General features: G+C 42.9%; 1 protein-coding gene across 5 annotated transcripts in view; it reads right to left on the minus strand.

Moving 5' to 3' along the window:
• Positions 1–27947, minus strand: part of FUT8 (fucosyltransferase 8) — a 176086-nt gene that overhangs the window by 56521 nt on the left and 91618 nt on the right. For all 5 annotated transcript variants that reach the window (XM_075927433.1, XM_075927431.1, XM_075927429.1 and 2 more), the window contains 3 exons: positions 20151–20266; positions 19867–20032; positions 8948–9062 (listed from right to left, as the gene is read on the minus strand). In XM_075927433.1, the coding sequence (XP_075783548.1) occupies positions 8948–9062; positions 19867–20032; positions 20151–20266 (397 nt within the window). The remainder of the gene's footprint in view (positions 1–8947; positions 9063–19866; positions 20033–20150; positions 20267–27947) is intronic.

Consider the following 27947-nt stretch of genomic DNA (forward strand, 5'->3'; position numbering starts at 1 on the left):
CATTGGCTAAGACTCAGCCCATGGAAAAATAAGTAGGTATAGTTCTCACTGTTATCAATGACAGTTGTCTTCCTTTTCACAGGAAGAGGACTGAACACAAATCTCAAGCTTCAACCATTCAAAAATAATAAAGTATAGAATAAGTGATTTTGCTAAAAAAGGAAGAAAAGTTTCCACTTATTATTGGGCATTGCAGCGGTTTTTTAACTGCTTCAGTAACTATATGAACAGAATACTTCAAACAAGTTACAGATGTATAAAGCCATAAATACTGTAGTTGAGTTTTAGTTACATTTACTTAATTTCTGAGGTATGCAGAAAAACATCAATTATATGGAGTTTTCAGCCAGCACTCATGTAACAACTAATTAAGTTGAATTATATAAAAATACCTAAACTCACAAAGCAGGTGGGATGTCTGTCAGCTGCTATTAAATAAAGTAACAGAAGTCATTAATGTAATAATTACAGATTATTAAACAGATGTGTCCTTTCCTGCTCCTTTCATTTTACTGTGGATGATTCGCTTCTTCTTTTGCTACTTACTGTCTTCCCTTCTTTATTTTCTGAATTTTACCCTTACTCTTCTGCTCTCCCACCCAGTTCCTTTTCTTATTTGAACATTTACTATATTAACGAAGTTTATTTAAGATGAATTAGAACCATATATTCCTCTATTTTTTGTTGTCGTGTTTTTTGTTTGTTTGTGTTTTCTTGTTTTACTTATACCTTTCTTATCTGTTCCAGGTTAATAGATGGCTTGCAGAATGTTGTTGGAGTTAGAGACAGATTTACTTTTTTTTTTTTTTTTTTTTTTTTAGAAGAAGAAGAAGAAGAGGGTGAAGGGGAATGAAAATTTCAAAATATAGTAAAATTCCCCTTCCTTCTTGAAAATCCAGCTTTCTAATACAAAAATACATAAAAAGAAGTTTATCCTGCAAAGTGTTAATAAGGGCTAGCCCTTGTATGCAAAAGCTTGGGTGAAAACTGAACTGAATTCTGAGATAAATTAAAACTATCAGGCATCAGAGTATTACTTATGTTTCTCTCCTGACAAATGCCCATATTTCATATAGGGACATTACATTTCAATTAATCAGCTAATTGAGTAGTCGATGGAATTTCCACTGACTACTCAATTAGTTGATATGGATGGGTGGGGCGCTTGCTATCCCCAGCTGTACCTCTGCCTTTTAAATGTAATAAGAGCCATCTGCACTCAAAAAATCCTTAGTGTCAGCTGGGGAAGGTGTCAAAAGTGCCACTGTTGAACCTCTCAACCGTCTAGTGTGTATAACAAGCCATCAAAATGTGATAAATTATCAAAACTTAGAACACTGGTGCTCTGTTGCATATTATAGCATGGGAAAAAATTACACTGCTTTTAATTATAAAACATGTTTTCAAAGATGTTACTTCATTGTGTGAATCAAATAAGCTAGCTTTGCCATCTGTAACAATTTAATTGGCATGGAGTAGGAGCATGGCCTGTTACAGATGGCAAAACTGGCTTATTTGATTCACACAGTGAGCAAACAGTTTTATAAATAGCTTTTATACTTCTAAAACATAATTTCTTGCTTATGGGTAGATATACAACAAAACACGGGGACCACATTTGGGACCAAGTCCTTGACCAGGCTGCTGGGAAGCTTGAAGAAGGTAGTTGTAGCCCATGTTTCTCACAGGATGCCAGAAGAAGAGTTCTCAAAGTTCAACCCAGGCTGTTTCTAATTTAAATCATACAGTTCTCCACCCCAACAGTTCATGTCATGCACACTATCCAATCTATGCCAGGCCCTTGCTTCCCATGCAAAATTAATACTGATACCCTCCCCTTCCCCCTCCCTCCCACCCCCACAACACACAATCTACCTACCCATAGTTAGTACAGGCCAGCTTTTCCATCATCCCCAATTAATGATGGCCACTTTCCCCTTTACTGCAGCCCTTCTGTCCCCCGAAGGTAGTGCTGACTGTTAATACTTTAAGATTACTGATGATGATTCCCTCTCCTGTTACCCTCCCAGGAGGTTAGGTTATGAGTTGTCCAAGAGGAGCCAACAGTAGACTTTGGATTAGCAAGGTTCAAGTAAGGAGAGTGTTGAAAGGCCTTCTCAGAGCTGAATTTGCTCCATTCTTCCCACACAACTTTAGTTAATAATGGGAACCCAACAGCTACCTCCCATTAAACTCCTCCTCTATCTGAAAACTTTCAGTTCTTCTTGGCCAGTCCCTCTTACCACAAAGTCTTATTTTTGCTCCTTGGAAGGAAGCTGAGGGGGAGAAAGGAGCTCATGGATGCTGGAAGTCCATCTATTACTCTCCCAGCCAACAGAGTCAGTATTGCAAATCACCTGAACATGTATGCGGTTCAGTAGAACAGGGAGTCAAACCTGGCTCCAATGTACTACAGATGAATGCTTTGGCAAGCACCTACTCTACTCAAGGAAGGAATTTCACCTTGAGCACAATCACCTCATGAATGCAGAGGAGCTGCAAACTACTTCCCACAGTCTACAATCCCCTAATATTAAAACTAGTCTTGACTTATCTTTGGAGAAATGCCATGTAGGTTTGAGTTGCATTCATTTTTAAGGGGTTATTATGCTTATAGATTAGATTTTTATGCAGTGAACTACAAAAAGAAATATGGAACAGAGCCAACACTTCATTTAAAATTGTAGAAAACTTTCTCCAAGCTTATTCAATTTTCATATGCTCTTATATTTTTATAAGGGAAAATGTAGTGTATAGAAAATTATGTGATCTAATTCCAATATCACTCAAAAATATCATTTAAAAATGTGCTTGCCTGCTGTGATAGTCTCTTTTCTTCATTTGTTTTATTTTTAGGTAACCTTTTTTTATTTTGCCAAAAAGACTGTCTTTTTAATATGCTGAAACCCATTCAGATGCCTAAGTTTCAGTTAAGGTGTTTTAGAGAGCGTGTAAATTCAGTAATCTGATACTGTTAAATTAATTCTGTACATAGAGTTTGAGAAGGTAGGTGAGGAACACAGAAAACACATGTTGTAAAATATTAGAAAAAGGGATGTGGTAAAAAATATCCATTTAAGAGGAAAAGACTAGCAGAAAATGCCAGGCTAAATGTACAGTGACAAAAATTTGAATTTGCTAGACAAAAATTTCCAGACAGTATTTCATGATTATTGAAATCCGCAGTAGTGAAACAGAAGAAAAAAATCCAGTGATTTCTATGTGATGTTGACAGTCTATTTAAAGGATGTACAATTCGTATATACTCGATCATAAGCCTGTTTGTTCATAAACTGATCTCACCCGCAATGTTAATAAAATTGTAAACATTGCAATGACCCATTCATAAACCAACTGTATATGGGTGGTTTGCAAACTTTTAGTCCCAGCTCATCAGCATAAGCCACTGGCACATCAGATCATTTTACATACCCAGAGCGTCTGCAGGCATGGAGCCTCTCAGCTCCCACTGGCTGCTGTTTGCCATTCCTAGAGAACTGCAGGAAGGAAGACAGGCTAAGGGGCATCCTGGCCACCACTTCCCAACATTCCTGTTGACCCGGAATGGCAAACAGCAGCGACTGGGAGCTGAGGGGCTCTGTGCCTATAGATATTCCAGGTACATAAAATGTCCTGGCACACCAACGGTTTGCCCTGCTGGGCCCACTGAAAGTTTGCCGACTACCGCAAGTTAAAAAAAAAAATTTGCTAAAATACAACGACCCATTCATAAGCCAAACTTTGCTCTTCACTGCGTCACTCTTTACTAAAACAATTAGGCTTATGATCCCTAACTGAATTTTTCTTCCTTTGGGAAGAATGATATTATGGATAAGGCAGAAATTTCATCAGAACTTTTCTTCTGGCAGTTTGCTGACTCAACTGAACATAAGAACGGCCATACTGGGTCAGACCAAAGGTTCATCTAGCCCAGTATCCTGTCTTATGACAGTGGTCAATGCCAGGTGACCAAGAGGCAATAAACAGAACAGATAATCATGAAGTGAACCTTTTTTCATCATCCATTTCGTGCTTCTGACAAGCAGAGGCCAGGGACACCATTCCTACCCATCCTTGTTAATAGCTATTGTTGGACCTATCCTCCATGAATTTATCTAGTTCTTTTTTTAACCCTGTTAAAGTCCAGGTCTTCACAACATCCTCTAGTAAGGAGTTCCACAGGTTGACAGTGCATTTTTCAGGGATACTAAGAAGAAAGTTTCTTCAGAGTACAATAAAAATAGAGAAAAAAAGCAATTATTACAGAAGTATTAGAAAAATATGATTTCTATACTAGATATTTCAATTTGATTTCTATACTAGATATTTCTAGACAATGTACAGGGACCTTAAAACTAAACACTGAAAATCAAGGATTGAAGTCAGGAAGAAATACAATAGCTGGTGAAGCATGTGTTAATCAGAGGAAGTAGAACTAGAACATGATCATATCTGAATTTAAATCTTTATGGTAGAAATCAAATATCTTTTTAATGAACACTTGAAAACTAAATAAGCTTAAGGAAAGACTATTACCATTTTAAATGAGAATGATGGTTCTACACCCTAGGTGTTTATGGTTCAATGAGGCCTGTTCTACACTAGGAATTTACACCAAATTTAGCTGCTAAGGTTGATTTTCTAAATGATGTGTTCACACTACCAAGCCTGTCTCTTAAACCTTCAGGGTCACTGAAGTCGATGTTGGATACTCCTGATTTCACAAGTAGTAATGCTATTCTTGACCTTGCCTGGTCGAGTTTATGGTAGCATAGATGCAGCGTTGGCCTAAGTTGAGGTTCTTGGCCTCTGGGAGGCATCCCCCCAGTGTACCATTCTGACCCCTCTGGCCAGAACTTGAGCCTTTACTGCTCTCCAGGTGAACAGGAAAAGCCTGGGAAAGTTTGAATTTCATTTCCCATATAGCCAGCATTGCCAGCACACCTTGGGACAGGAAGCACACCTGAGCAGCACATGTGACCATAACTTCCAACACTTCAAGTCCCATAAGCTTTAGTTCCCAGAGGAATCCATTGTCTCCAAGCTCCGAACCAGCAAAAGAAATGCTGATATCTATGCAAAGATCTCAAAGGCAATAGAGGAGAAAGGATATACTAGGGACACCAAGCACTGAAGAATTAAAATAAAGGAACTGAGGCAGTCCTACCACAAAACAAAGGAGACAAATGAACTGTCTGGTGCATCACCATACACATACTGTTTCTATGATCAGCTGTGCATGGTTCTAGGGAGAGCCCGACCAGCTTCCTAAGCCTGACCACACAGTCTGGCCACGACACTCCTGGCAGCAGCATGGAGGACAGCATGGTGGCAGAGGGAGGGTGAAAAGGAGGATGAGGACAAGGAGAATGGCCAGATGACATCTGCCAAGAGCCAAGAACTTTTTATCACGTTGGAGCCAGTCCCCGCCTCCCAGGATGTCTCCCAGTCCTGGGCAGGGTACTTCTGGTGAGTTCACAATTTTTTTTCTTACTACAAGCAGGTTAAGGCAATGGGGTGTGAAATGTGGGCACAATCTGTGCCTACACAGCACGGGGGGCCTGGACCAACTTGTTAACGTATCTGGAGAGGAAGCGGGAATCCTCTCTGAACATCTCCATGAAGCTCTCAGATAGGAAATCTCACAAGGTTTCTGGGTAGGACAGCTTTAGTCCATCCTACACAGTAGGACACCTTTCCATGCCAAGCCGCTAGTACGTGGTCTGGCATCATTGAACTCCAAGGCCCAAGTTTATGGCCACATTCAGTTAACAAATACTCCACATCACTCTGTGTGGTTCAGAGAAGACTGACATCTCACATGGCAACTTGGATGAAGGAGGAGGAGAAGCTATTAGCTGCCCTCCTGGCTTCAGGCTTTCCTGCAGGCATGACTGGACCCTTCCACCTGAACACAGCAGTCAGCTCTCTGCATATACCCTGGATCCATCAGCTGTCCACCTCGCACAGATCCGCACGTGAAAACAGACAGGGATGAGATGGATATGTCTACACTACAGGTTTTTTTTGTTTTTTTTTCAGAAAAATGGCTTGTTTTCCAAAAAAACTTCAATTACGTCCACACTGCAATCACATTCTTCCAAAAGAAAATCGAAAGAACAGAGGGGATTTTCCGACATTGGTAATCCTCATTCTACGAGGAAGAAGCCTTTTTCTGAAAGCTCTTTCGGAAAAAGGTGTGTGTGGACAGGGCAAGGGAGTTCTTTTTAAAGAAAAGGAAAGAGGAAAAAGCACAGGTGCCTTGCTGGCCACTCTGCCCATAGCAATCACAGCTGAAGTGCGAGATAGTGTACATTCAGTATGGACGCTCTTTTTTGAAAAAGCAGATCACCTTTTCAATGAACGTTTGCAGTGTAGACGCTCTCTTTCAGTAGAAGTTTTTTCTCTTTGGAAAAGTTTCTTCCCAAAGAAGCCTTCATTCTAGACATAGCCTGTGTTTAAGGAGATGCAGGCAGAGAGGCAGGACAGAAAAGTACAGGGAAGTACAAGCAAAGGACCAAGAGGAAAATCTTGGCAACGATGGAGTAACTGGCAGTGTGTCTGGAGAACCACCTCTCCTAGGACTCCCTCGACTCTATACAAAATCACTCTCTCTCCCCCAGTTCCATAGCATCCATCCTCAGGTGTCAAGGACAAAGGAGAGGAGAACTCAAGGGCAGCCTCATACTCAACCTCCAGGGTCTCGGGAGGTAAAAGGTTGTTCTCCTCATGTTTTTGAATCTTCCCCCTTTGGATTCCTGCCATGGACTTCTTTTCTTTTCCTACTGTCTTCCTTAAATAAAAAGTCATGATCACTAAAAAATGGTCTCTTTATTGCTTGTACTGCAGGGATGGTGCGCAGGATTACAGACAAACAGTAAATACAGGGACCCCTTGTTGAGTCTCAAAACTGGCCACTCATAAAACTATCTTTCCAAGTGCTGCCCCATGCTGTGCTTTCCTTATCACCCTGGTGTTTGGCTGCTCAAAGTCTTTGGCTAGGCACTCTGCTTCAGCCCCCCACCCAGCCAAATAACTTTTCCCCTCTGCTCTCGCAAAGATCACAAAGCATACAACATATTGCCACCACAAAGAGAATGTTGTGTTCGCTGAGGTCCAACCTAGCCAGGAGACTCCTAAACCTTCCCTTTAAATGTCCAAAAGCACATTCGACCACCATTCTGCAATTGCTTAGCCTGTGGTTGAACCACTCCTTTCTGGAGTCCAAGCTGCCCATGTATGGCTTCATGAGCCATGGGAGCAAGGGATAGGTGGGGTCACCTACGATCACTATTGGCATTTCCACCTCTCTGATTCTGATTTTCCTGTTTGGGAAAAAAGTTCCAGAGTTTACCTTTCCCAACCATCCCACACTGATGTCAGTGAAATGTCCCTTGTGAACCACCAACACCTGCAACACAGTGGAGAAGCTCCCCTTATGGACTCCTTAGCAAGGTGGTCAGGGGCCAAGATGGGAATGTGTGTTCTGTCTATCACCCTACCACAGTTAGGAACCAGACTGCAGCAAGGCAATCCACCATGGTATCCATTCCCAGAATCACAACCCTCCATAGCAGAATGGTATTGATCACCTTGGCTATTTGTATAACAGCCCCCACTATAGATTTCCCCACTCCGAACTGATTTTCAACTGACTGATAGATGTCTGGCATTGCAAGCTTCCACAGGACTTTGCCACAAATGTCTCCATGGTCATGGAGGGTCTCATTCTGGTATTCTTGAGTTTCAGGACAGGGAAAAGCCATTTGTAAAGTTTCAAGAAAGTGGCCTTGCACATTCGGAAGTTTTGCAGCCATTGCTGATCATTCTATATCTCATCACAAAGCAGTCTCACCAGTCTGTATTTGTCTCATGGCACAGAACTGGCATTCCATTGTGTCAATAGAATCAAACACCAGCTGCAGTTCCATTTTGCTCAATGCAAGGGCTTGCCTGCACAGCGTAGGACCCCCATACGGAGAATATTCCTTCTCGTCTTCTTCCTGGAGTGTCGTGCTATTGCTCTCAAAGTAATGCACCGTTAGGCACACCAAGAGATATCACTATCACAATGGTTTGATGTGGATCCATGCTTGCGCTGCTATGGCATCTGGCTGGGAAACCAGGGCCAAAAAGAGTGCAAAAAGACTGTTTCTCAATCAAGGGGAAGGGAGAATATGAGTGCATTATGGGACGTTGATGACATGAACCTATAACCACCTGCTGCAATTTTGGTCTCAGTGTGCATGGGGCGCATAACCCAGAATGCAAAGCAGCGCAGGCACTGTGGAATAACTACCTACAGGTCACCGCTCTCAAAGTTGATAGTAGTCTCCCATTGAGTTCTTTCCCGCAGCGGGGACACGGCCTTTCAACTCTGCAAAATTGGTAAGAAATTGAACATAATGGATTTGGCCTCGTCTTGTAGTTTTGACATGGCCTGAGTAACACTGTAATTATGTTCTTTATGTAAAGTATTTTCTCTCTCACTTTGTAAAAAACACTGATGAACTGAAGAATGTGTCTGTGGGAGAACTCCCAAAAGATATGGCCACTTTTTGTAATATACCAAAGCACAAGCTATTTTTAGCTTTTGCAGACTTATGGCATCTGAATGGAAAGGCAAAGTTTAGTCTCCTAGAAATCATAGATTCTGCAAAAAAACAAACATCCAAAACATGTGTGAAAAGACTACATTATCACACCATTATATTTAAAAAACAGCAGTTAAATCTTTGTATATTGTTGACTTAGTGTTTGAAAATACCACTTCACTGTACAGAAAAATGCAAATGATATTACACCATAAATCCTCTCATAGCACTGTCTACAGCATTTACACCTTTATTTAAAGTATTTGAATGTTTTTACTAGACTGGCATATTTTAGATTTTTTTCAACAAAACACATTTTCAAATTTTCCTTTTGTTTTAAGTGCCCTTCTTACCTGAAGGTATGTTATTCTCCTCTGTACCAACTCTGTCAGATCTTTGGCCTCTTTCTCTCGCCAATCACCTGCTCCATCTGTTTGACTGAGGTAGTACAGATCTGTCATTATTGACCTATAAAAAAGGCAAGCAATAGTAGATATCTAACTGAATACTACTAAATTAAGGGATTAGGCAAAAACCAAGATGACAAATAGGCCTTTAAATAGGCTTTCTGATTACATGGGTCCATATGCACTATACAACACTAAATTAATCTGACTGTTCATACACCATGGAATCAGTGCAGATTGCCTTTTTCTGCATGTATACCCCAACACAAACAGCAGCAGCAAAATGTGTAATTCTGTGTCTTCATTTTACCATGTTTCTACAACCATATGTAACTGCAGAATTAAATGGCTCTGGGGTGGAAAAGATCTTAAGATCAAACTTTTACATTTGTGCTGAAAATAACCCCAACAGCATTAATTCCAAGACAGATCTTAAATTCATTGGACAAGGAAGAGACAGTCCAGGGGTGACTCCTAAAGTGCATTTCTGACATTATGTTGCCATGCTATCAAAGATCAGCTTACTGGAGACCACCCAGGGTTATGCTAGCATGGGTTTATTGATAAACTAAAGAAGATAGAGCTGCCACCACAGGTTTAAACTAAAGAGGGAACCAACTATCTCTCTCACACACAAACAAGCGCACACACACTTTCACTCATTCGCTCATTCACACACATTCATTCCTGCCCTCAGGCACTCACACAGGCATACGGGTTGCAGAAGGAGCCATGGCATGATGGTTCTGGAGGGTCTGTCTGCTTATCATGGCTGGGGAGCTGCTCAGGAAAGAAACTGGCTATAGAAAGGGGAGATTCTCAAAAAGAGGAAAAAAGGGGCCTTCTCCCAAGTGCTCTCTTCTTTTATTGTCTCAGTATAGCTCCTGTGACTCATCCACCTTTGTCACCAGAGAGCATGCCCAGACTTCCTTTGGTCCAGCAGAGCAGCATTCTGACGACTCATCACCATGTGCCCAGACACACACACACACGCTCTCACTCTCTAAAACACTGTTTAGAGCAAGTTACACAGTGGCTGAGAGTTACAAAGTTGCAGCTTACAATAAGTTTCAGAACCTGTAAAGCAAAGTTGCTGAAAGTTACAAAGTTGCAAGGTTTAACAAAGATTACGAGTTGCAAAGTTTAAAAGGTAATGCAGTTACAAAGCTTCACAGAATCATTTCCAAATCAACAGTAATGAAGTGACTTAGAAGACAATTCCCTCCCCACCCCCACCCCCAAGCAATGCAGTCAGCAGGAGGATTTTGTCAGTCAAGTCATGTGTTGGCAGGACCTTACAGTTTAGTGCCGTGGTCACCAACAGGTCAATCGCGATCTACTGGCCGACCGTGAGACCTCGACCAGTTGATCGCGAGGTGTCCTGTCCGCCCCGCCATCATTTCCCTCTCACCCCCGAGAAGCCCCACTACCTACCTCAAGTGAAAATGGAGGTAGTGTCGGCTTCCCGGGGACGGACAGAAGTCCCGCAGCTTAGCGCCACTTCCGGTGAGGCCAGAAGTACACTAGCTGCTCTGCCAGGTGTACTGCGGGAGGGAGCATGAGCTCCCTGCACCGCACAGGAGGGGCGAATCAGCTCCGGGGGAGGCGCGCAGGGGATTTCCCAGTGCGCACGGGCGGGGGGGGGGGGGCCCTGGGGCAGGCGCGCGTGCGCGCAGAGCTTCCCTGTGCGGGGGGGGGTTGGCGCCGGGACAAGCATGCGCGGGGCTTCCCTGCACGGGGGGAGGGGGGGAGTCGGCCCCCTGGGCAGGCACGCATGCACACGGGGCTTCCCTGCGCGGGAGGGGAGGGGATCCTGGGAGGAGGCAGATGCAGGGGACTCTCTGCCTCCACTGGCACCCCACCCCCCAGATACAGAACGCTGTCCCCACTCCCCTGTCCCCAGCCACAGAACGTCATCCCCACTCCCGTCCCCACTCCCCTGTCCCCAGCCACAGAACTCTGTCCCCATTCCTGTCCCTACTCCCCAAACTCTGTCCCCACTCCCGTCCCCAGCTACAGAACTGTCCCCACTGCCCTGTTCCCAGTTACAGAACTCTGTCCTTATTCCTGTCCCCAGCTGCAGAAACCTGTCCCCACTGGCACACTGTCCCCTGCTGCAGAACCCTGTCCTCTGCCCTGCCAGCACCCTGTTCCCTCTCCCCTGCATGCAGCCGCAGAACTCTGTCCCCACAAAATGTATAATTATAAATGCTTCATTTTAGATTTAAATAGCATGAATAAAAAACAGACCATTAATTTCATAACTATAAACACGTGATTTTAATTTTATGTATCACATAATTTAAAAATAAACTGTTTATCAGAGTGTGTAAGTAAGGGCTGGCGATAGCAAGTGATGGACAGGAGGAGAATAGAGAGGGTGGGGCTTCAAGGAAGGGGTGGGGCGGTAGATCTTCGCCTGTTCTGAGACTTAAAAAGTGATCTTGGGTGTAAAAAGTTTGGAGACCACTGGTTTAGTGTATTTCCAGAAAATGCATGTGTAAAATCAAATAATAGCTCAGGCTGAGGCTTTTTATGCAACACTTACTAGTACACCAGGAAACCAACCATGGAACATTACTTTAAAAAATTATGACAGAGACATACATATCTGTATACAATTTTTTAAAAAAATATTATCATGGAAAAGATGAGTAATAGCATAGATGTAAACATGACATAAATCTGGATTTAAGTCACAATAGTTCAGAAAAAGTTTTCATATCAATGCACAAGGGCACACTTTTATATATCTTTCCATAAAGCAGTTATACTTAAACTGTATGACCATTAAATGCAAAAAATCTGCATTAGTATCACAAATTTAAACTAGAGAATTTAGATAGCATTTTTTTCAGATCTATCAGATACCAAATGATAAGTAGTATCTAGTGGATAATCACAACTAGTGGGTAGTGAGGAAATTCTAGCAAAAGGGAGCAGGAAGATGGTAATCATACTGGGGAGATGGAAAGGCATCCTGATCAGCAGGAGGGAATTTGGGCAGGATAGAAGTACATCAAAGACAGCTACAACCACATACCACAGGCATTTTATGGTATACCATGATTTTTTTTTGTGGGGAGGGGTTTGCAGACTGGCAGCAATTGGGGCAGACAACAAGTGGAAGGGGGCTGTCCTGACAAAATCCAATATTCTGAGTACAGAGAGGTTTGGATTTTTATGCACTCAATAACCAATTTATGCAACGAAGAATCAGTAAATGCAAAATATTATGGAATTTCCATTGACTAGTCAATTAGTCAATAAGTGAGGGAGCTGTTTCTGGCTCTTAATATATTTAAAAGGCTGAAGTGTAGCGGGGCGGGGGGGAAACTTGGCACAAAGCCAAGAATCAGCTCATGCCTGGTCCCTGCTATCCCTGTCTCCCTTGTCCCTGCACCCCCGAGACACTGCTGGAGGGAACTGGTTTTTAAGATGCTAGATGCAGCAAAGGGGGAAGGAGTGATTAGTCAAGGAACTAATCAATTATCTGATAACCTTATACTTACCGGATAGTCACCTAGTCACTTACATCCGTAACCCACAACATTAACTTGTCTATTCTGCAAATACTATAGCTTTACATTTAATAATCTAACTAATAATCCAACAGCGTCAGAGAATGGATCAGTTCCTATATTTGACACTGCTTAATTATAATACCCATTTGCTTGTAACTTTGACAAACTTTAACCATTTGGGATAGTGTACATTTTATTTGGACTTGAGGGGCTGTGATTTACCAGCAGAATCTTGAATCACACATGGGAATATTGGACCTGAGAGAGGGGTTTGGGGATAGAGGAAGCCAGTGGGTCCAGGGAGCATGCCTATTTCCCTAAGATCCCTTTCTAATGCATCCTCAAGGGAAAGATGGTAGAAAAGACCATAACTGAGGCTACTCTTTATATACAGACTTGTTAAAGTGGGGAACAGGTTCAGCATGTAAGTTAATTCTGGCATCATATACCACAGGAGCTCTCTCTTTACATTAAACATGGTGTTCTTTGACACACCGAGGCTATGTCTACACTGCTGGGGAGAGGGGGGTTGTCAGAAAAAGATATGCAAATTGCGTATCTTTTTCTGCTGGGTTTTTTTCGGAAGAGGCGATCCTGATATCTGACCCGTCTATAAGGAGTCAAAAGTAAAACAAAAAACAAAAAAAAACCCTCCTCTTTCAGAACATCCTTTTTTCCTCATAACATGAGGGACACAGGGATACCAAAAGAACGCACCCGCTTTTTCGGAAACTGTTCTGAAAAAGTGGACGTGTTCCTGGATGCGGCAGAGCTTTTCTGGGATACCAAGAGTATCCCAGAAAAACTGTGCATTTTAGACATAGCCTGACAGAGTTGTACATACAGGTAGTGTCAGAAACTGATCCTGATCCTTCCTTTAATGAAGAACGTATCTTTGGCTCTGTGGGTCTTTCCATTTTCCTAATTTAGAGCTCTGTTTTCCAGACCATTGCTTCTCTATAAGATCAACAGCATTAACATTCCCTGGTTAGGTCATCATATGGTGCTCCTTTCAATGTACTGTTAGCAAGAACCTTTAATATAATCTCTTGCATTAAGAATTATGCTAGTTTTTCTGTTTGTCATAATTATCATCCAATAGAAATCAATCAAATCCTTTTTACATTTTATTATCATGCTCCAGGCTCTTAAAGCTTCCTTTCTCCTGATGGCAATATTGCAAAAGGTGTGTTTGTCTTAGCCAACTAACCCAGATTCTTATTAGATAAACAGCTCAAAGAAAAAGATGGGAAAGATAGAAATAAAGTAGGGAAGAAAAAGAGACACCAATTTCACATTCCAGGTGGATTCACCAAAGGATTCACATTTCAGAGGGCACGGCATTAAATGAAACCCAAGGGAGGAGCTGATCATGTTTAGTTTCTTCTCCTTGCCCAATCTGGTCAAGACACCTTTCAGAGTAAGGAAAATGTAAACCCAATGATGTGATGGCAAATCAGAAATTTAATATATGGTGGAAGCAGGGATGATGAACCTCATTTCCAGGAGTGGCTCGAGGTGAGCTGCCAGCAGCTGGCGCCCTAGGTGGGATGCGTGATTGGCGCCCCCGCCTCCATAGCCCTCAATGGCGTGACATCATCATTGTGTGCCCCGTTGAACGCAGCACCCGTGGCGACTGCCAAGGTTGCCTGCATCCATGGGCCGCCCCTGCTCATTTCCTCTTTAGAAATTTAATAACCACAAGATGTTCACTGCAGAACCTAGTTTAGAAAATTGCCAGGAGAAACTCAGAAAAAACAGTGTCCCTAATCCTTCAGGTCATTGTTATACCAGATTCCACCACAAACCTCAAAGACTCTTAATTGTTATCTTTGTTGAATGACATCTAATTTGTACCTATCTTTTTTTCTTTGATATTTCTTTATTTTTATAAACTATTTTATATAGTAGGTTGCGCTAAACCTACATTACCATTTACCCACTTTGCACTCCCCTAAAACACAAGCTTCTCTGAAACAACATGTTTCCCTTATCCAGGACAAGGGGCTCTGGCTTGGTGTAAATAGCTCTCTCTACCATCATTCTGGAGCACAAAGCCTGTCCCAAAACATCTTAGTGCTGTTTCAGAGAAAAGCACAAGAGAGCAGATACCTGCTGATTTGCTTCTAAAAAACAGACCTAACATAGGTAGTCTAGAGGACTCACTGAAGAACTGCCTGGAAGAGGGGGCTTTGTCATGGGTGATTCTGATAGCTAGTGATCACCATTTCTTGCTTTCTGTCTGGGTCTCTTATAAAGCTTGACCACATCGGAAAAAGCAGAGCTCAATGTCACTGATTTTAGTGGTGACCCCTAACAGGAAACCTCCCTGTCAGTGTTCTGCACTGTGGGGTAATTGGATTGGGACTTTGGAGGCCTGGCTGCCCTGCTGCACCTCTCTTGGAATGATCTGAATCAGAATTTCTGTGAGTATCACCTGTATAGATTCCCAGCAGTATTCAGAGGAATTAGCCTGATATTCTCCTTCAACTTACTGTGGCTAGGTCTAGACTACAGTCCCTTGTTGGAAAATACTACACAAATTGCGCTCTGCAATTTGCGTAGCTTTTTCTGATCGCTTTTCCAGAAGAGGTTTTTCCACCATTTGGCCCCATCTAGATGGGGCAAAATGGTGGAAAAGCCTCCTCTTTTGTAAGAGCTCTTATTCTTTGTAGAGCGAGTTATACAGGGCTCCCTGAAAGAGCACGTTTGCTCTTTCACACACAAAAAAAGCGGAAGAGCAAATGCGTTCTCTGGACGTGGTGGAGATTTTCCAGGATACCAAAAAACACGCCAGTCTAGATGTACCGTGAGGCAACCTTGCCTCAGGATCTGGGTGTTTCCCTGGAGATTCCTTCTAGAATAATGAATTCCTTTAAAACTAATAATTTAGAGGCATTCCCCATATTTCTTGATTGCACTGGATGACAACTTCAGAACAATTTCAAATCCATGAATGTTATAGGACGACTCCAGGCCCAGTATATGCTGCAAATTGTCATTTTTTTGAACATTGTTAAGCCATGGGATTGTGACTTGAAGCCAGAGACCAACCTCCTTCAAATGGCATTTGGAATGGAAACACAAAAAACTGCTGAATAATCTAGTGGCATGGAAGAAACAAGAAAATGTGTGCATGTGTTAAAACCCAATATGTATTGAAATAGCTGTGCCAAGCACCGAAGCAAATGTGCCAAAGCGTCAAGGCATAATAGCCAAAAGTCACTCAAGCTCAGAAACAGAGGAGTCAAGAGCCCTTCAAGCAATGAGCAAATACCTCAAAATACTGAGAAAACACCAATGCAGTACGCTGGAATATTGAGAAAGAAGAATTATACTGGAGTTGCAGCAACCAATGTATGAAGATGTGCCTCTAAGTACTATCTGGGGGAGTGTTGGCTGATTGGCAAATTTAGAATTTAGGACTTCATTTTAGGTCCATATTAGTTTCATCTTAGATCATATCTGGTCTCTCAGATCAGGCTTATAATAACAACTGATAATAATGCTAAAGTGACAAATACTGTTTTTAGTAGGTTCACATAATTCACCTGAAATCAGTGAAGCCTCAGTCATGCAACTGACTATCTTCCAACAGACTCCAATGCACAGTAAAGTCAGGGGCACAGAACTGCCCACATACAATCAATTACAGAATTTAAGCATGGAAGTTTTGCAGGTGGGGGAAAAAAGTGATCTATTTAAACCCTGCCTACCCTCTACTTTAAAAGAACAGTTAAATGGAAGAAACACTGTGCCTTGCCATTTAAAATGATTATATAAAAGGTGTTTTCTCTTCATGCTGTTCCAGTAAATACATTTATGATAGAATTATGAATCTTCAAAAAGGAGGGGGAAAAAGGCTGCCAGAAAGTCACTAGTAGAATACTAAGACACTAAGAACATTAGAGAATTTTTTTGTATGTAGCAACCAGGAACACACAAGTAAATCCACAGCACACCGGAGCACCCTAGCTTTACACCCCATTTTGCCACAAACTAACTATCTCGACATGCCCTTCTATGTGCACCAACTGCTGCTGTTACAATTTGTATCAAGGTTCTGGAAACTCTGGCTTCTCTTTTCACCTCAATAATTTCACAAGAAATTCTCAATAAAAATGTAATTAGTCCTTTTTTATCTGTATAATTTATCTGTGTATCCAAGGACACGTCTGGACTACAATCACAGGTCATGAATGCATTTAGCTTTAATCATGCTAGCTTGGTTCATTGAACAGTGAAGCTGTGGCAGCACAAATTTCAATGAAGGCTATACAAATCCACCTGGAACCAATGGGCCCATGCAGATTATCATATTGCACAGATGTAATGTACTTAAACTTGTGTAAGGCATTTTCCTTAGTACTGCACAACATTTTATTAAAAAGTTGGTGCTAAACAATATCAATAAAGCACATATTAAATTGTTTAAGGGCCGGCCAACTGATGGATCTCAAGTAGATATCAATAGAGAATAATCATTAATTGTTGGGTTTTTTTCAAGTAGGGTTCAGCAGGGATTAGAACTAGTCCCAATGTCATACAACATTTTTTATCAAAAATATGGAAATAATTATAAAATCACTGTTGATAAAATTTGCCCATGACACAAAAATTAGTTGAGGGGTAAATAACAAAGACCACCTGACAGCCACAAAGAACAATCCAGACTGCTGGTAAGCTGAGCCTATTCACATACAACACACTTCAATATAGCTAAATTCAAAGTTATACATCTAGAAAAAAGAATGCAGGCTGTATCCTGGAAAGCACTGACTCTGAAAAGCATTTTGAAGTCATAGCAGACTAGCAACTCCACATTAGCTCCCAGTGTGATACTAGGACAAAGAGATATAATGAGAGCCTTGGAATGTATAAATAAAGAAGTAGTGAGTAGTAATAGAGATCTACCTCTGTACATGGCATAGATGAAACTGTACAGCCAGCTTGGAAAAAGAAAAGGACAACAACATTATTTGAGGACTGGAACTAATGCCTTAAAGTGAGGGACCTAAACAGCTTAGGAGAAAAAAGACAGGCTATGTTTACACTACAAAGAAAAGTAGAAAAAAGAGACGCAAATTGCAATTTGCGTGTCTTTTTCCGATTTTCTTCTTAAAAGAGGCTTTTCCGATATTTGGCCCATCTACATGGGGCCAAATGTAAGGAAAAACCCCTCTTTCGGAACATCCCTTCTTTCTTGTAAAACAAGGTTTACAGGGATGCCGAAAAATGCATCGGCTTTTCCAATCCCCCCCCCCCCCCCCCCGAAAAGTAGATGCTTTCCTTAGATGCAGCAGAGCTTTTCTGGAATATCTCCGGTATACCAGAAAAGCTCTTTAGTCTAGACCTACCGAGAGGTGACTTGATTAGCATGTAAGTACCTTCACAGGAAAATGCTGGTTATGAAGGAGTTTTAACTTAGCAGAAAAAGACCGAACAAGAACCAAGGGCAGAAAGCTGAAACCAGACAAATCTGAATTAGAAATAAAGTACAATTTTTTAAAAATGAGGGAGAGATTAACCATATGAACAAACTATAAAGGGGGGAATTCTCCATTAATTGATGTTTTCAGAATAAGACTGGATGCGTTCCTGAAAGATACGCTTTAGCCAAAGACAAATTATGCTTTAGTTCTCAACCTGTGGCCCAATTAGCACACAACAGCAGCCCAGCCATGTGCTAAAGACCACCAGGCCCACAGGCTAAAGGGTCCAAGGCCTGCAGTTGGGGACCTGTGACTGCTGGCAGGCCCTGCAGAGCAGGGAATCATGGACCCAGAGCTGCCACCTGGTCCCAAATAATCAGGGGCCCAGCGCTGCCACCAAGCCCTGCCACCTTCATGCCCTGTGTGGTCCTCTGTAGTGGGGTAGCCACATGATGTGATCCAGCACTCCCACCAATCCCGGCAAGGTTAAGGGTCTGAGGCTGCTGCCTGGTCACACATAATGGGAGTCTGGGGGTGCTGCGGGTTGACATCCACTGCACTGCCACCCAACCCCCACGGCCAGGTTACATACTGTAGGTCACATATGCAGCCCACAATGATAAATATGTTGAGAACCACTCCTTTAGTCAAATATTATTTAAAAGGCCCATATAGGGATAATTCAGATTAGCTGATCTAATGGGCCCTGTCCCGAAACTGTATGCAACTGTAAACATTCTGGGTAAGAAGGATGAAATTAAAAAATGAGTAGACAATGTCTCTTTACTCTCTCCCAACAATTTAAATTTACACTATCTTTAACTGAAAATTTCACTGTCATAATTATTGCTAAAATTAATTTCAAAGAAAAGAAAATTCTTACTAGCTATTCCTGTAAGACGAGATCATTTTTCAGAACTCCTTTTAACACTACCATTGATGTTAATGTGTGAGGATCTCTTAGTTTAATTTAAAAAGGGGGAGGGGTAGAGAGCAGTGTTCAGTGGTAAACTGTGTTAACATAACAATTTTTCTTTTATTGTTCACTAATGAGACAGTAATTGTAACCAGAATCCTACTGGGAACATAAGCTTTTAAATATAATAGCCTAAGGACAGTTTTCACTGTATTTAAAATGATTCTTAGATTCATTTTGTTCTGCATGAACACACAACCACTGAAATGTTTTCATTTCACATGAAAGACAAATTTCACATTAAAGACACTTTTAGTAATGGGAAAGGCACAGGATCAGCTTCAACTGCAAACACCATTCAAGTTTTTCTGTACAGCACAATGATAGGCAATGCAATTAAAGCCAAGTTACATTTGTATCTTAAATATTCTGTTAACCTTTAATTAGGAGGAGAAATAGCTTTTTTATAAAAAATGGCTTTAAGTACTGAATTATCAGGACATCTTCCCATTTTAATGTAATTCCTGTTATGCCATATGTTATTGAACAATATCAGTCATTTCATTATGAAATCATGAAAAAAATCCTAAAATTAAATGCTTTGTGTGTTTTGTTAGGTGAGAGAGAGAGAGAGAGAGAGAGAGAGAGAGAGAGAGAGAGAGAGAGAGAGAGAGAGAGAGAGAGAGAGAGAGAGTAACTACAGTAGTAGTAGGCAGCCATAATAAACTATGACAGTTCACACTGATAAATTAAAATATACATAAAAATATCAAACCAGCGTTTCCATCTTATGTATAAGATTTAATAGACAAATCAGCAGTCTTAATCTGTCACCTGTAACAGAGATATAATTTGCTACTGTCCCTAACATGATATTATAATCCAGACAGTAGCAATTCCCCCCTTTGCAAAGAATCTAATAAATGTTTGACTACCTTCATCAGTTTGTAGTCTTTAATACAATAAAAATGTAGTAACAATCAGCATTAGTACCTTTCTTGGTGACCCAAATCGGATAGGAATTCATCAATGTGTCTTTGGAGTTCACTTCCTTCCAAATTTTTCAATTTCTTCAATTCACTCTGCAGAAAAAACCAAAGTTCCTTGGCTCCATTTTCAATCCTTCTTCTCAATATTTCATGGTCTTTCCCCAAGCCTGCTATTAAAAAGTATAAACATGTCAACATTTCTGGTGAAGTGGCAAGTGATGAAATTGAAACATTTATGATATGGTAAATCAGTGTTTTATAAGAAAAAGAAAACATCTCTCTACCAACCATCTCCTGTTTGCTTCTTATAATTTTCTATCTGTTCTTTGGCCTTTAAAAGCTGCTCCTCTAAAGCATGTACTCTTCCTGCAGCAGGCCCCTGATCAATGGGACCATCTGGTATCCTAGAGTAAAAGTAAGAAAATTAAAGTAATTAAGTTTATAAATTATGTAATATTTGCTTATTTTGCTGAACGTAAAAAGTCTCAGAGGGGTAGCTGTGTTAGTCTGTAACTTCAAAAATAACAAGCAGTCCTGTGATAGAAATGTAGCCATGTTAGTCTGGGGTAGTTGAAGCAAAATGCAGGACAATGTAGCACTTTAAAGACTAACAAGATGGTTTATTAGATGATGAGCTTTCGTGGGCCAGACCCACTTCCTCAGATCAAACCATTTGATCTGAGGAAGTGGGTCTGGCCCACGAAAGCTCATCATCTAATAAACCATCTTGTTAGTCTTTAAAGTGCTACATTGTCCTGCATTTTGCTTCAAGCAGTCCTGTGGCACCTTATAGACTAACAAATGTATCATGACCTTTTGTGGGTAAAACCCACTTCATCAGACTCCAGTGAGTGTGTGAATAATATAAGCAGCAACAGCAGTTAAGGCTGCTAAATGAGTTAGGCTAGATGTGTGCCATTCATAGCTTTTAATGTGCACATGTGAATATCAAAGGCATGGGAAATTGCCTTTGTAGCAATTAACCAGTAAATATCTTTATTCAAGCCCAAGTTGATGGTGTCAAACTTGTAAATGAATGCCAGTGCAGCAGTCTACATCGATAACTGGGTGATAAAATTCCTTTGTAGAGAATGACTATTTTTAAATCCATTTTTAAATGTTCAGGGAGGTTAAAATGTTCCCCTACAGGTTTATGTGTGGTCCATTAATTCTTTATCACAGAAACTGTTGGTGTAGCCAATATACTGGGCAAACTGGACAGTCTCTGCGACAAAGGATTAATGGACACAAATCAGACATAAGGAATAGTAGTTACTGATAACACTTCAGGCACTTGTAACACATATACAACGAACAAAACTCCAACAGACGCTTCTTCCCATATCAGTAAAAATTTATACAAACAAAATTACAGTTCATTATCTAAAAGCAAAATTTCAATTTTCCACAAGATACTCTAATTATCACAAGTGTATCAGAAAAATGCAAGATCTTATGGCAACCAATGGTAACCAGTGGTAGTTTCTGGCCACGTATACGTATCAAGAACAAACTTTATATGCGAGTATTAGGTTAGTCTTAGGAGACAATGGGAGGACAACAAATGAAATGTAATCCCTTCTTATGAACTCACTGACTTGAGATTAGGGCATGCTTTTCCAAGATAAAACATTTATTCTTCAGCAACTATAGTTTTCAGTTATTCTGGGAAAGAATCCTCTGCAGCCAACACACACCGTCTGGCCTGAAGTTATCTTTATAGTAATCTTTTGTCTTCAACTATCTTTACAATGACTCTTAAAACTTTCGCTTCCCTGCCTTCATTCAGAATATGGTACAAAATACTATAAATCCGAAGTGATAAAACAACTAGAGCTACTCTGCCACTCATGGTCAAAAAGGCACTTGCTGGAACGTGGAAGAAATGGTATTTGTAGTCCTGAATCAATGGTGAGTTTGGATAGAAGAGTATCATGGTAGAATTATACTCAAGAGTCAAATTTCAAGTGCCCTGAGATTTGTCAGTCTCTGTGACACAAGAGGCCAATGGTGATTCACCACTTTGTGACAGTAACTCCTGTCAGGCCTGTCACTCACTGTACTTAACACACTGTTGTCATGCTCTCAGAGGTGGCCCATTCTTCTCAATGTGATGTTCTCAGATGAAAACACCTCATGGAAATCAATACAACTGAAACAGTCAGGACATATTAACTGCTCCATTTACCTCAGTGGGTATTGTCATCCTCCTCATGAGTGTTTTATAGCTTCTGATACCCATGAAATATGCCTAATCTTAGCTCCTCCGGCAAAGGATTGGACTTCCCCAGATCTTGGCTCACATGTAGGGCAAAGAGAGTGACTCAGACCCTCCTGAAAGGGTAACACCCCTCCCCAAGAGCCTGGCTCACAACAATGTAAGGAGTGGGTGTTTAACTCCTACAAATAGGCAAGAGCCCTGAGATCCTAGAACATACATGGAGGCAGCAAGAGGAGCTCAGATACCCCCTAGTGACACAAGTTCCCATATCCCAGCTCATATGAGAGGAGCAATGAGTAGGCTCAGGTCCCCAAGAGGGACAAAAGCCCCCTAAGATCTGGGCACACGCATACAAGGAGGAAGATGAGGCCCCTTCCCCTATTCTCCTCCAGTCCCACTGCCAATCACTTCTTGTCCTCCTTTTCAGAGTTCCACCCCTTAGGCTCCCACACCTCCCTCACCTGAGCCTTCAACCTCTCTCACCTACCCTACCATCAAGTCCCATTTATTCCCTTTCCCATGCCCCACTTCTCACCAGAACCTCAAATTCCTCTTTCCCTATGCCCTCACTCTTCCACCTTCAAAAATTCCTCTCCTCACAGGAAACATTCATGTGTCTAACTAATTTTTTCCCAAAGACTTGAATGATGTTCTGCCTAAAATAAATTTTGTCACCCACACTTACAGCAGGTTTCAGCCATTCAGTTCAAAACTCCTTTTGTCTTAGGTGGGGCTTGTGATTAATTATGCTTAAATTATGTTAATTGAAGGGTAAGTTCTCCATCTCAACAAGGTTCATGATTCATGCAGTCATTTGTATTGTGTAGTTTAACAGTACAAGGCAGTAAGAACAAAAAAATTTGTTGGGGGGGCGGCTGTAATTTAGGAATTCCTCAGTCAAACAATCCCAAATTTGGATCACCAATGACATCTCAAACTCCCATTAAGCACACCAAATTTCAGAGCAATTCAAGTAACCATTTGGATTTTAGATCACTTATAAGAGTCAAGCTATAAAGCATGTAAAATGGCAAGAACTGAAACCCTCTAGTTGTTTTTCACTATTAGCATAAACACACTATAAAATGTGTATTTTCTTAAAGGCTGTTCTTAGTTTGGGTTCCTAAAAGATTTAGTGAGTGCAGTGCAGCATCCTGAATAAAAGACAACATATTGAGATCATTTTGACCTGCATAACCATCAATAATTTGTGCAACACACACACGCGCGCGCACACACAAACACAAAACAGAGCTAGACATAGGGTTACTAGGTGGCCTCAAATAAAATACCGGACACACTTGATCTCAGATGGGAGGGTGGACCAGCCAGAAGGGGAGCCAGGCTGGCTGGGAGGTGCGGGGGCGGGGAGGAACCGGCCGGTGGGAAGCAGGGCTGGCGGGAGGGGAAGGGGACAGAGGGGCTGGGGGGGGAAGGGACCGGGAGCTGGCCAGGGGAGATCTGGGGGGGGGGGGGGGTGAGAGAGAATCAGCAGGCGGGAAGCAGGGCTGGCCAGAGAGATTTGGGGGGGGGGGAGAAGGACTGGCCAACAGGAAGCAGGGCTGGCCGGGAAGGGGGGGGGGGGGGGGAGCGGAGCTGGCCGGGAAAGATCAGGAGGAAGAGGGAGGAAAATCCAGTCAGCAGGAAGCAGGGCTGGCCGGAGGGAAAGCAGGGGAAGAGAATTGGCTGGCAGAGAGTGGGACTGACCCGGGCACATGCAGATCCTGGAGTGCTGCCTGTCCCACCCACGGTCCCGGTGAAGCACGAGTTAATCCGGCCCCAGGGATTCTATCCCGCCCCGGCCCTGCTCCCCCCATGTAGTTGCATACTGTCTGGCTGGCAAATACGTTCACACAGTGTGAGCATGTCTATCAGCCAGGCAGTTCGCAACTTCGTACTGATAATAAAACTTACCTAATTAGAAGATATCGGACATTTTATATGTCCGGTATTTTCTCAGTTTGTTTCCCGGACAGAACCCTCAAACCCGGATATCTGGCAACCCAAGGTAGACACTTTTAGAAAAAATGGCTGGAGGAGGAACTTATACATCCTCATGACTCCAAATTTGGATCTCTAACACTATCCTGCACCCGCCAGAGGTACACCAAATTTAAAAGGAATTCAACTAAGCATATTGACTTTAGAGGATTTATAAAGGCCTACCTTTAGTGTTGTGTTTTATAATGGTGCTGCTGGGCCACTTTAATATACAGAATATTTATATTTAATATTCCCTTTGAGGATAAGGTGTACAAAAAGGCAGTTTTGGGAATTGTTGTGAAGGCAAGCCTGCCCTATGGCACCTCCTGCTGAGCTAGCATGTTAGTGCACACTCTTCTTGGCTTAGTTTCCCTTATCTTAGGGTCCCTTAAATCCAAACAGATGTATGATTAACAGCCCTGCTGGAACTGCACTGCAAATAAATCCAAAATAAACTTGAAATAAAAGCTTTCACCTTGTGCTCAGTGGTTACACATCCTTCCTGTTTGGTGTATGAGGGTCTCAATTCTCTCTTGGGAGGGTTTCTCTTGTTCTATGGGCCTATAACTGAGCCCTAATGATCTTTATCAGACCCAGGTGCTCAAGGCTCAATTAGCTGTCTAGGTGGGAGACTTCAACTAGGTCATCACAGGCTGAAACTCCCTTTAAAGGGAACAGCAACCTTGTGATATCGAAAATTGGGAAAGGCTAAGATGTGTTATGAGGGAAATGAGAATTTTAAACTGTCCCCTATCAACAGGGCTCGCTGAGCTGCGGCGAGCCCCACTCGCCAGCCGCGCTGTCCAGCGATCTGCGCATGCACAGATCGTTCTGCGCACGTGCAGATCACCCGAACCCGGCTCTTCCAGGTTGTAATCTACTCACCACGGGCGAGTAGATTAGTTTGTCGAGCCCTGCCTATCAAAGACCACTAGGCTGCCATTTCAGCTACAATTAACATTGGGAGAGAGGGATAGCTCAGTGGTTTGAGCATTGGCCTGCTAAATTCAGAGTTGTGAGTTCAATCCATTTAGGGATCTGGGGCAAATCTGTCAGGGATGGTACTTGGTCCTGCTGTGAGAGCAGGGGACTGGACTCGATGACCTCTCAAGGTCCCTACTAGTTCTATGAGATGGTATATCTCCATATTATTGTATTACGTCTATTAAAGTCACATTTCCACAATAAAAGTTAAGCTAGGAGCTATTTAATATGCTAACTTTAGATTTTTACAGAAGAAAGTAAATCGAAATTGGCTACTAGACTTCAGATACAGTTGAGAAGGGCACTGAGGCTTCTGAGCTAAGGAGTTGATGTAAAGAGTTCAAGTAGACAAGAGAACCTTTAAAAGAGAGACCAAGTACCCACACAAGAATATATACAAGAAATCAAGATTATAATATAGAAAATATTTTATGACATAAGAACGGCCATACTGGGTCAGATCAAAGGTCCACCTAGCCCAGTATCCTGTCTTCCAACAGTGGCCAATGACAGATGCCCCAGAGGGAGTGAACAGAACAGGGAATCTTCAAGTGATCCCTCTCCTGTCATCCATTTCCAGACTCTGACAAACAGAGGCAAGGGACGCCATTTCTACTCATCATGGGGTATGTCTACACTACCCTCCTAGTTCGAACTAGGAGGGTAATGTATGCATACCGCACTTGCTAATGAAGCCCGGGATTTGAATTTCCCGGGCTTCATTAGCATAAGCGGGGAGCCGCCATTTTTAAATCCCCGCTGCTTCGAACCCCGTGTAGCGCGGCTACACGGGGCTCGAACTAGGTAGTTCGGACTAGGGTGCCTATTCCGAACTACCGGTACACCTCGTTTCACGAGGAGTACCGGTAGTTCGGAATAGGACCCTAGTCCGAACTACCTAGTTCGAGCCCCGTGTAGCCGCGCTACACGGGGTTCGAAGCAGCGGGGATTTAAAAATGGCGGCTCCCCGCTTATGCTAATGAAGCCCGGGAAATTCAAATCCCGGGCTTCATTAGCAAGTGCGGTATGCATACATTACCCCGCTAGTTCGAACTAGCGGGGTAGTGTAGACATACCCATGGTTAGTTAGTATTGATGGGCCTAATCTCCATGAATTGATCTAACTCTTTTTTGAACCCCGTTAAAATCCTGGTCTTCACAACATTATCTGACAAGGAGTTCAACAGTTTGACTTGGCGCTGCATGAAGAAAAACTTCCTTTTGTTTGTTTTAAACCTGCTATCTATTAATTTCATTTGGTGACTTATGTTATGGGAACAAGTACATCACTTTTCCTTATTAACTTTCTCCATACCCGTCATGATTCTATACAACTTTATCATGTCTTCCCTCTTAATCTCCTCTATTCTAATCTGAAAAGTCCCAGTCTTTTTAATCTCTCTTCAGCTGGCACCCATTCCAAACGGCTAATCATTTTGTTGCCCTTTTCTGAACTTTTTCCAATGCCCATGAATCTTTTTTGAGATGAGAAGACCACATTTGTACACAACATTCAAAATGTGGACATACCATGGATTTATTCAATGACAATAAGATATTTTCTGTCTTACTATCTATCCCTTTTTTTAATGATTCCTAATATTCTGTTCGCTTTTTTGACTGCTGCTGCAAATTGAGTGGATGTTTTCAGAGAACTATCCACAATGACTCCAAGAGCTCTCTTAAGTGGTTATAGTGAAATAAGTCCCCATCATTTTATATGTATACAGGCAGTCCCCGGGTTACGTACAAGATAGGGACTCTAGGTTTGTTCTTAAGTTGAATCTGTATGTAAGTCGGAACTGGCGTCAGCCGCTGCTGAAACTGATCAGTTTCAACCGCGGCTGAATCTGGATGCCAGTTCTCACTTACATACAGATTCAACTTAAGAAACCCAGGCGCCCTCAAGTCAGCTGCTGCTGAAACTGATCAGCGGCTGATTCCAGGAAGCCTGGGGCAGAGCAACTCTGTAGTCAGCCGCTGGTCAGTTTCAGCAGCGGCTGACTTGGGGACGCCTGGGGCAGAGCAGCTGGGGTGCTGCTGGGTTGCTCCAGTAGCGCGGCTCCTCGGCTCTACTGGAGCAACCCAGAAGCACCCCAGCTGCTCTGCCCCAGGCATCCTGATTCAGCCGCTGCTGAAACTGACCAGCAGCAGCTGAATCAGGACGCCTGGGGCAGAGCAGCTGGGGTGCTGCCGGGTTGGTCTGGAGCGGCGCTGCGGGACCAACCCGGCAGCCCCCAGCTGCTCTACCCCAGGGGTAGGCAAGAAAAGCCTGGTCTGCTGGGGGGGAGGGCACTAGCTGCAAACCCCCCCCCAGCAGACCAGGGGGACAAGAGCAAAGCCGCGGAGCATGCCCGCAGCGGGACAGCCCAAGCGCGCCTGGGCTGTCCCGCTGCGGGCATGCTCCGCGGCTTTGCTCCTGTCCCCCTGGTCTGCTGGGGGGGTCCAGAAAAGTCACTGGACCCCCCCCCAGCAGACCAGGGACACCAGAGCAAAGCCGCCGCCTGGGCGGCTTTGCTCGTTTGCCCGGGAGCAAAGCCGCCCAGGCGGCGGCTTTGCTCGGATGTCCCTGGTCTGCTGGGGGGGGTCCAGCGGCTTTGCTGAACCTTCCCCAGCAGACCAGGGGGACAGGAGCAAAGCCGCCCAGGCAGGGGGAGTCCCGCTGCCTGGGCGGCTTTGCTCCGGGGCAAACGAGCAAAGCCGCCCAGGCAGCGGGACTCCCGCCGCCTGGGCTGCTTTGCTTGGTTTTCCTTGGTCTGCTGTGGGGGTCCAGCGGCTTTGCTGGACCCCCCCAGCAGACCAGGGAGACCGGGAGAAGCTTTTCTCGCCTCGGAGGACACGGATGGCGATCCGACGCCCGTGAGCTCCGGGGCGAGAAAAGCCCCGTTCGTAAGTGC

This window comes from Pelodiscus sinensis, chromosome 4 (assembly GCF_049634645.1).
Source record: "Pelodiscus sinensis isolate JC-2024 chromosome 4, ASM4963464v1, whole genome shotgun sequence".
Classification (NCBI taxonomy): Eukaryota; Metazoa; Chordata; order Testudines; family Trionychidae; genus Pelodiscus; species Pelodiscus sinensis.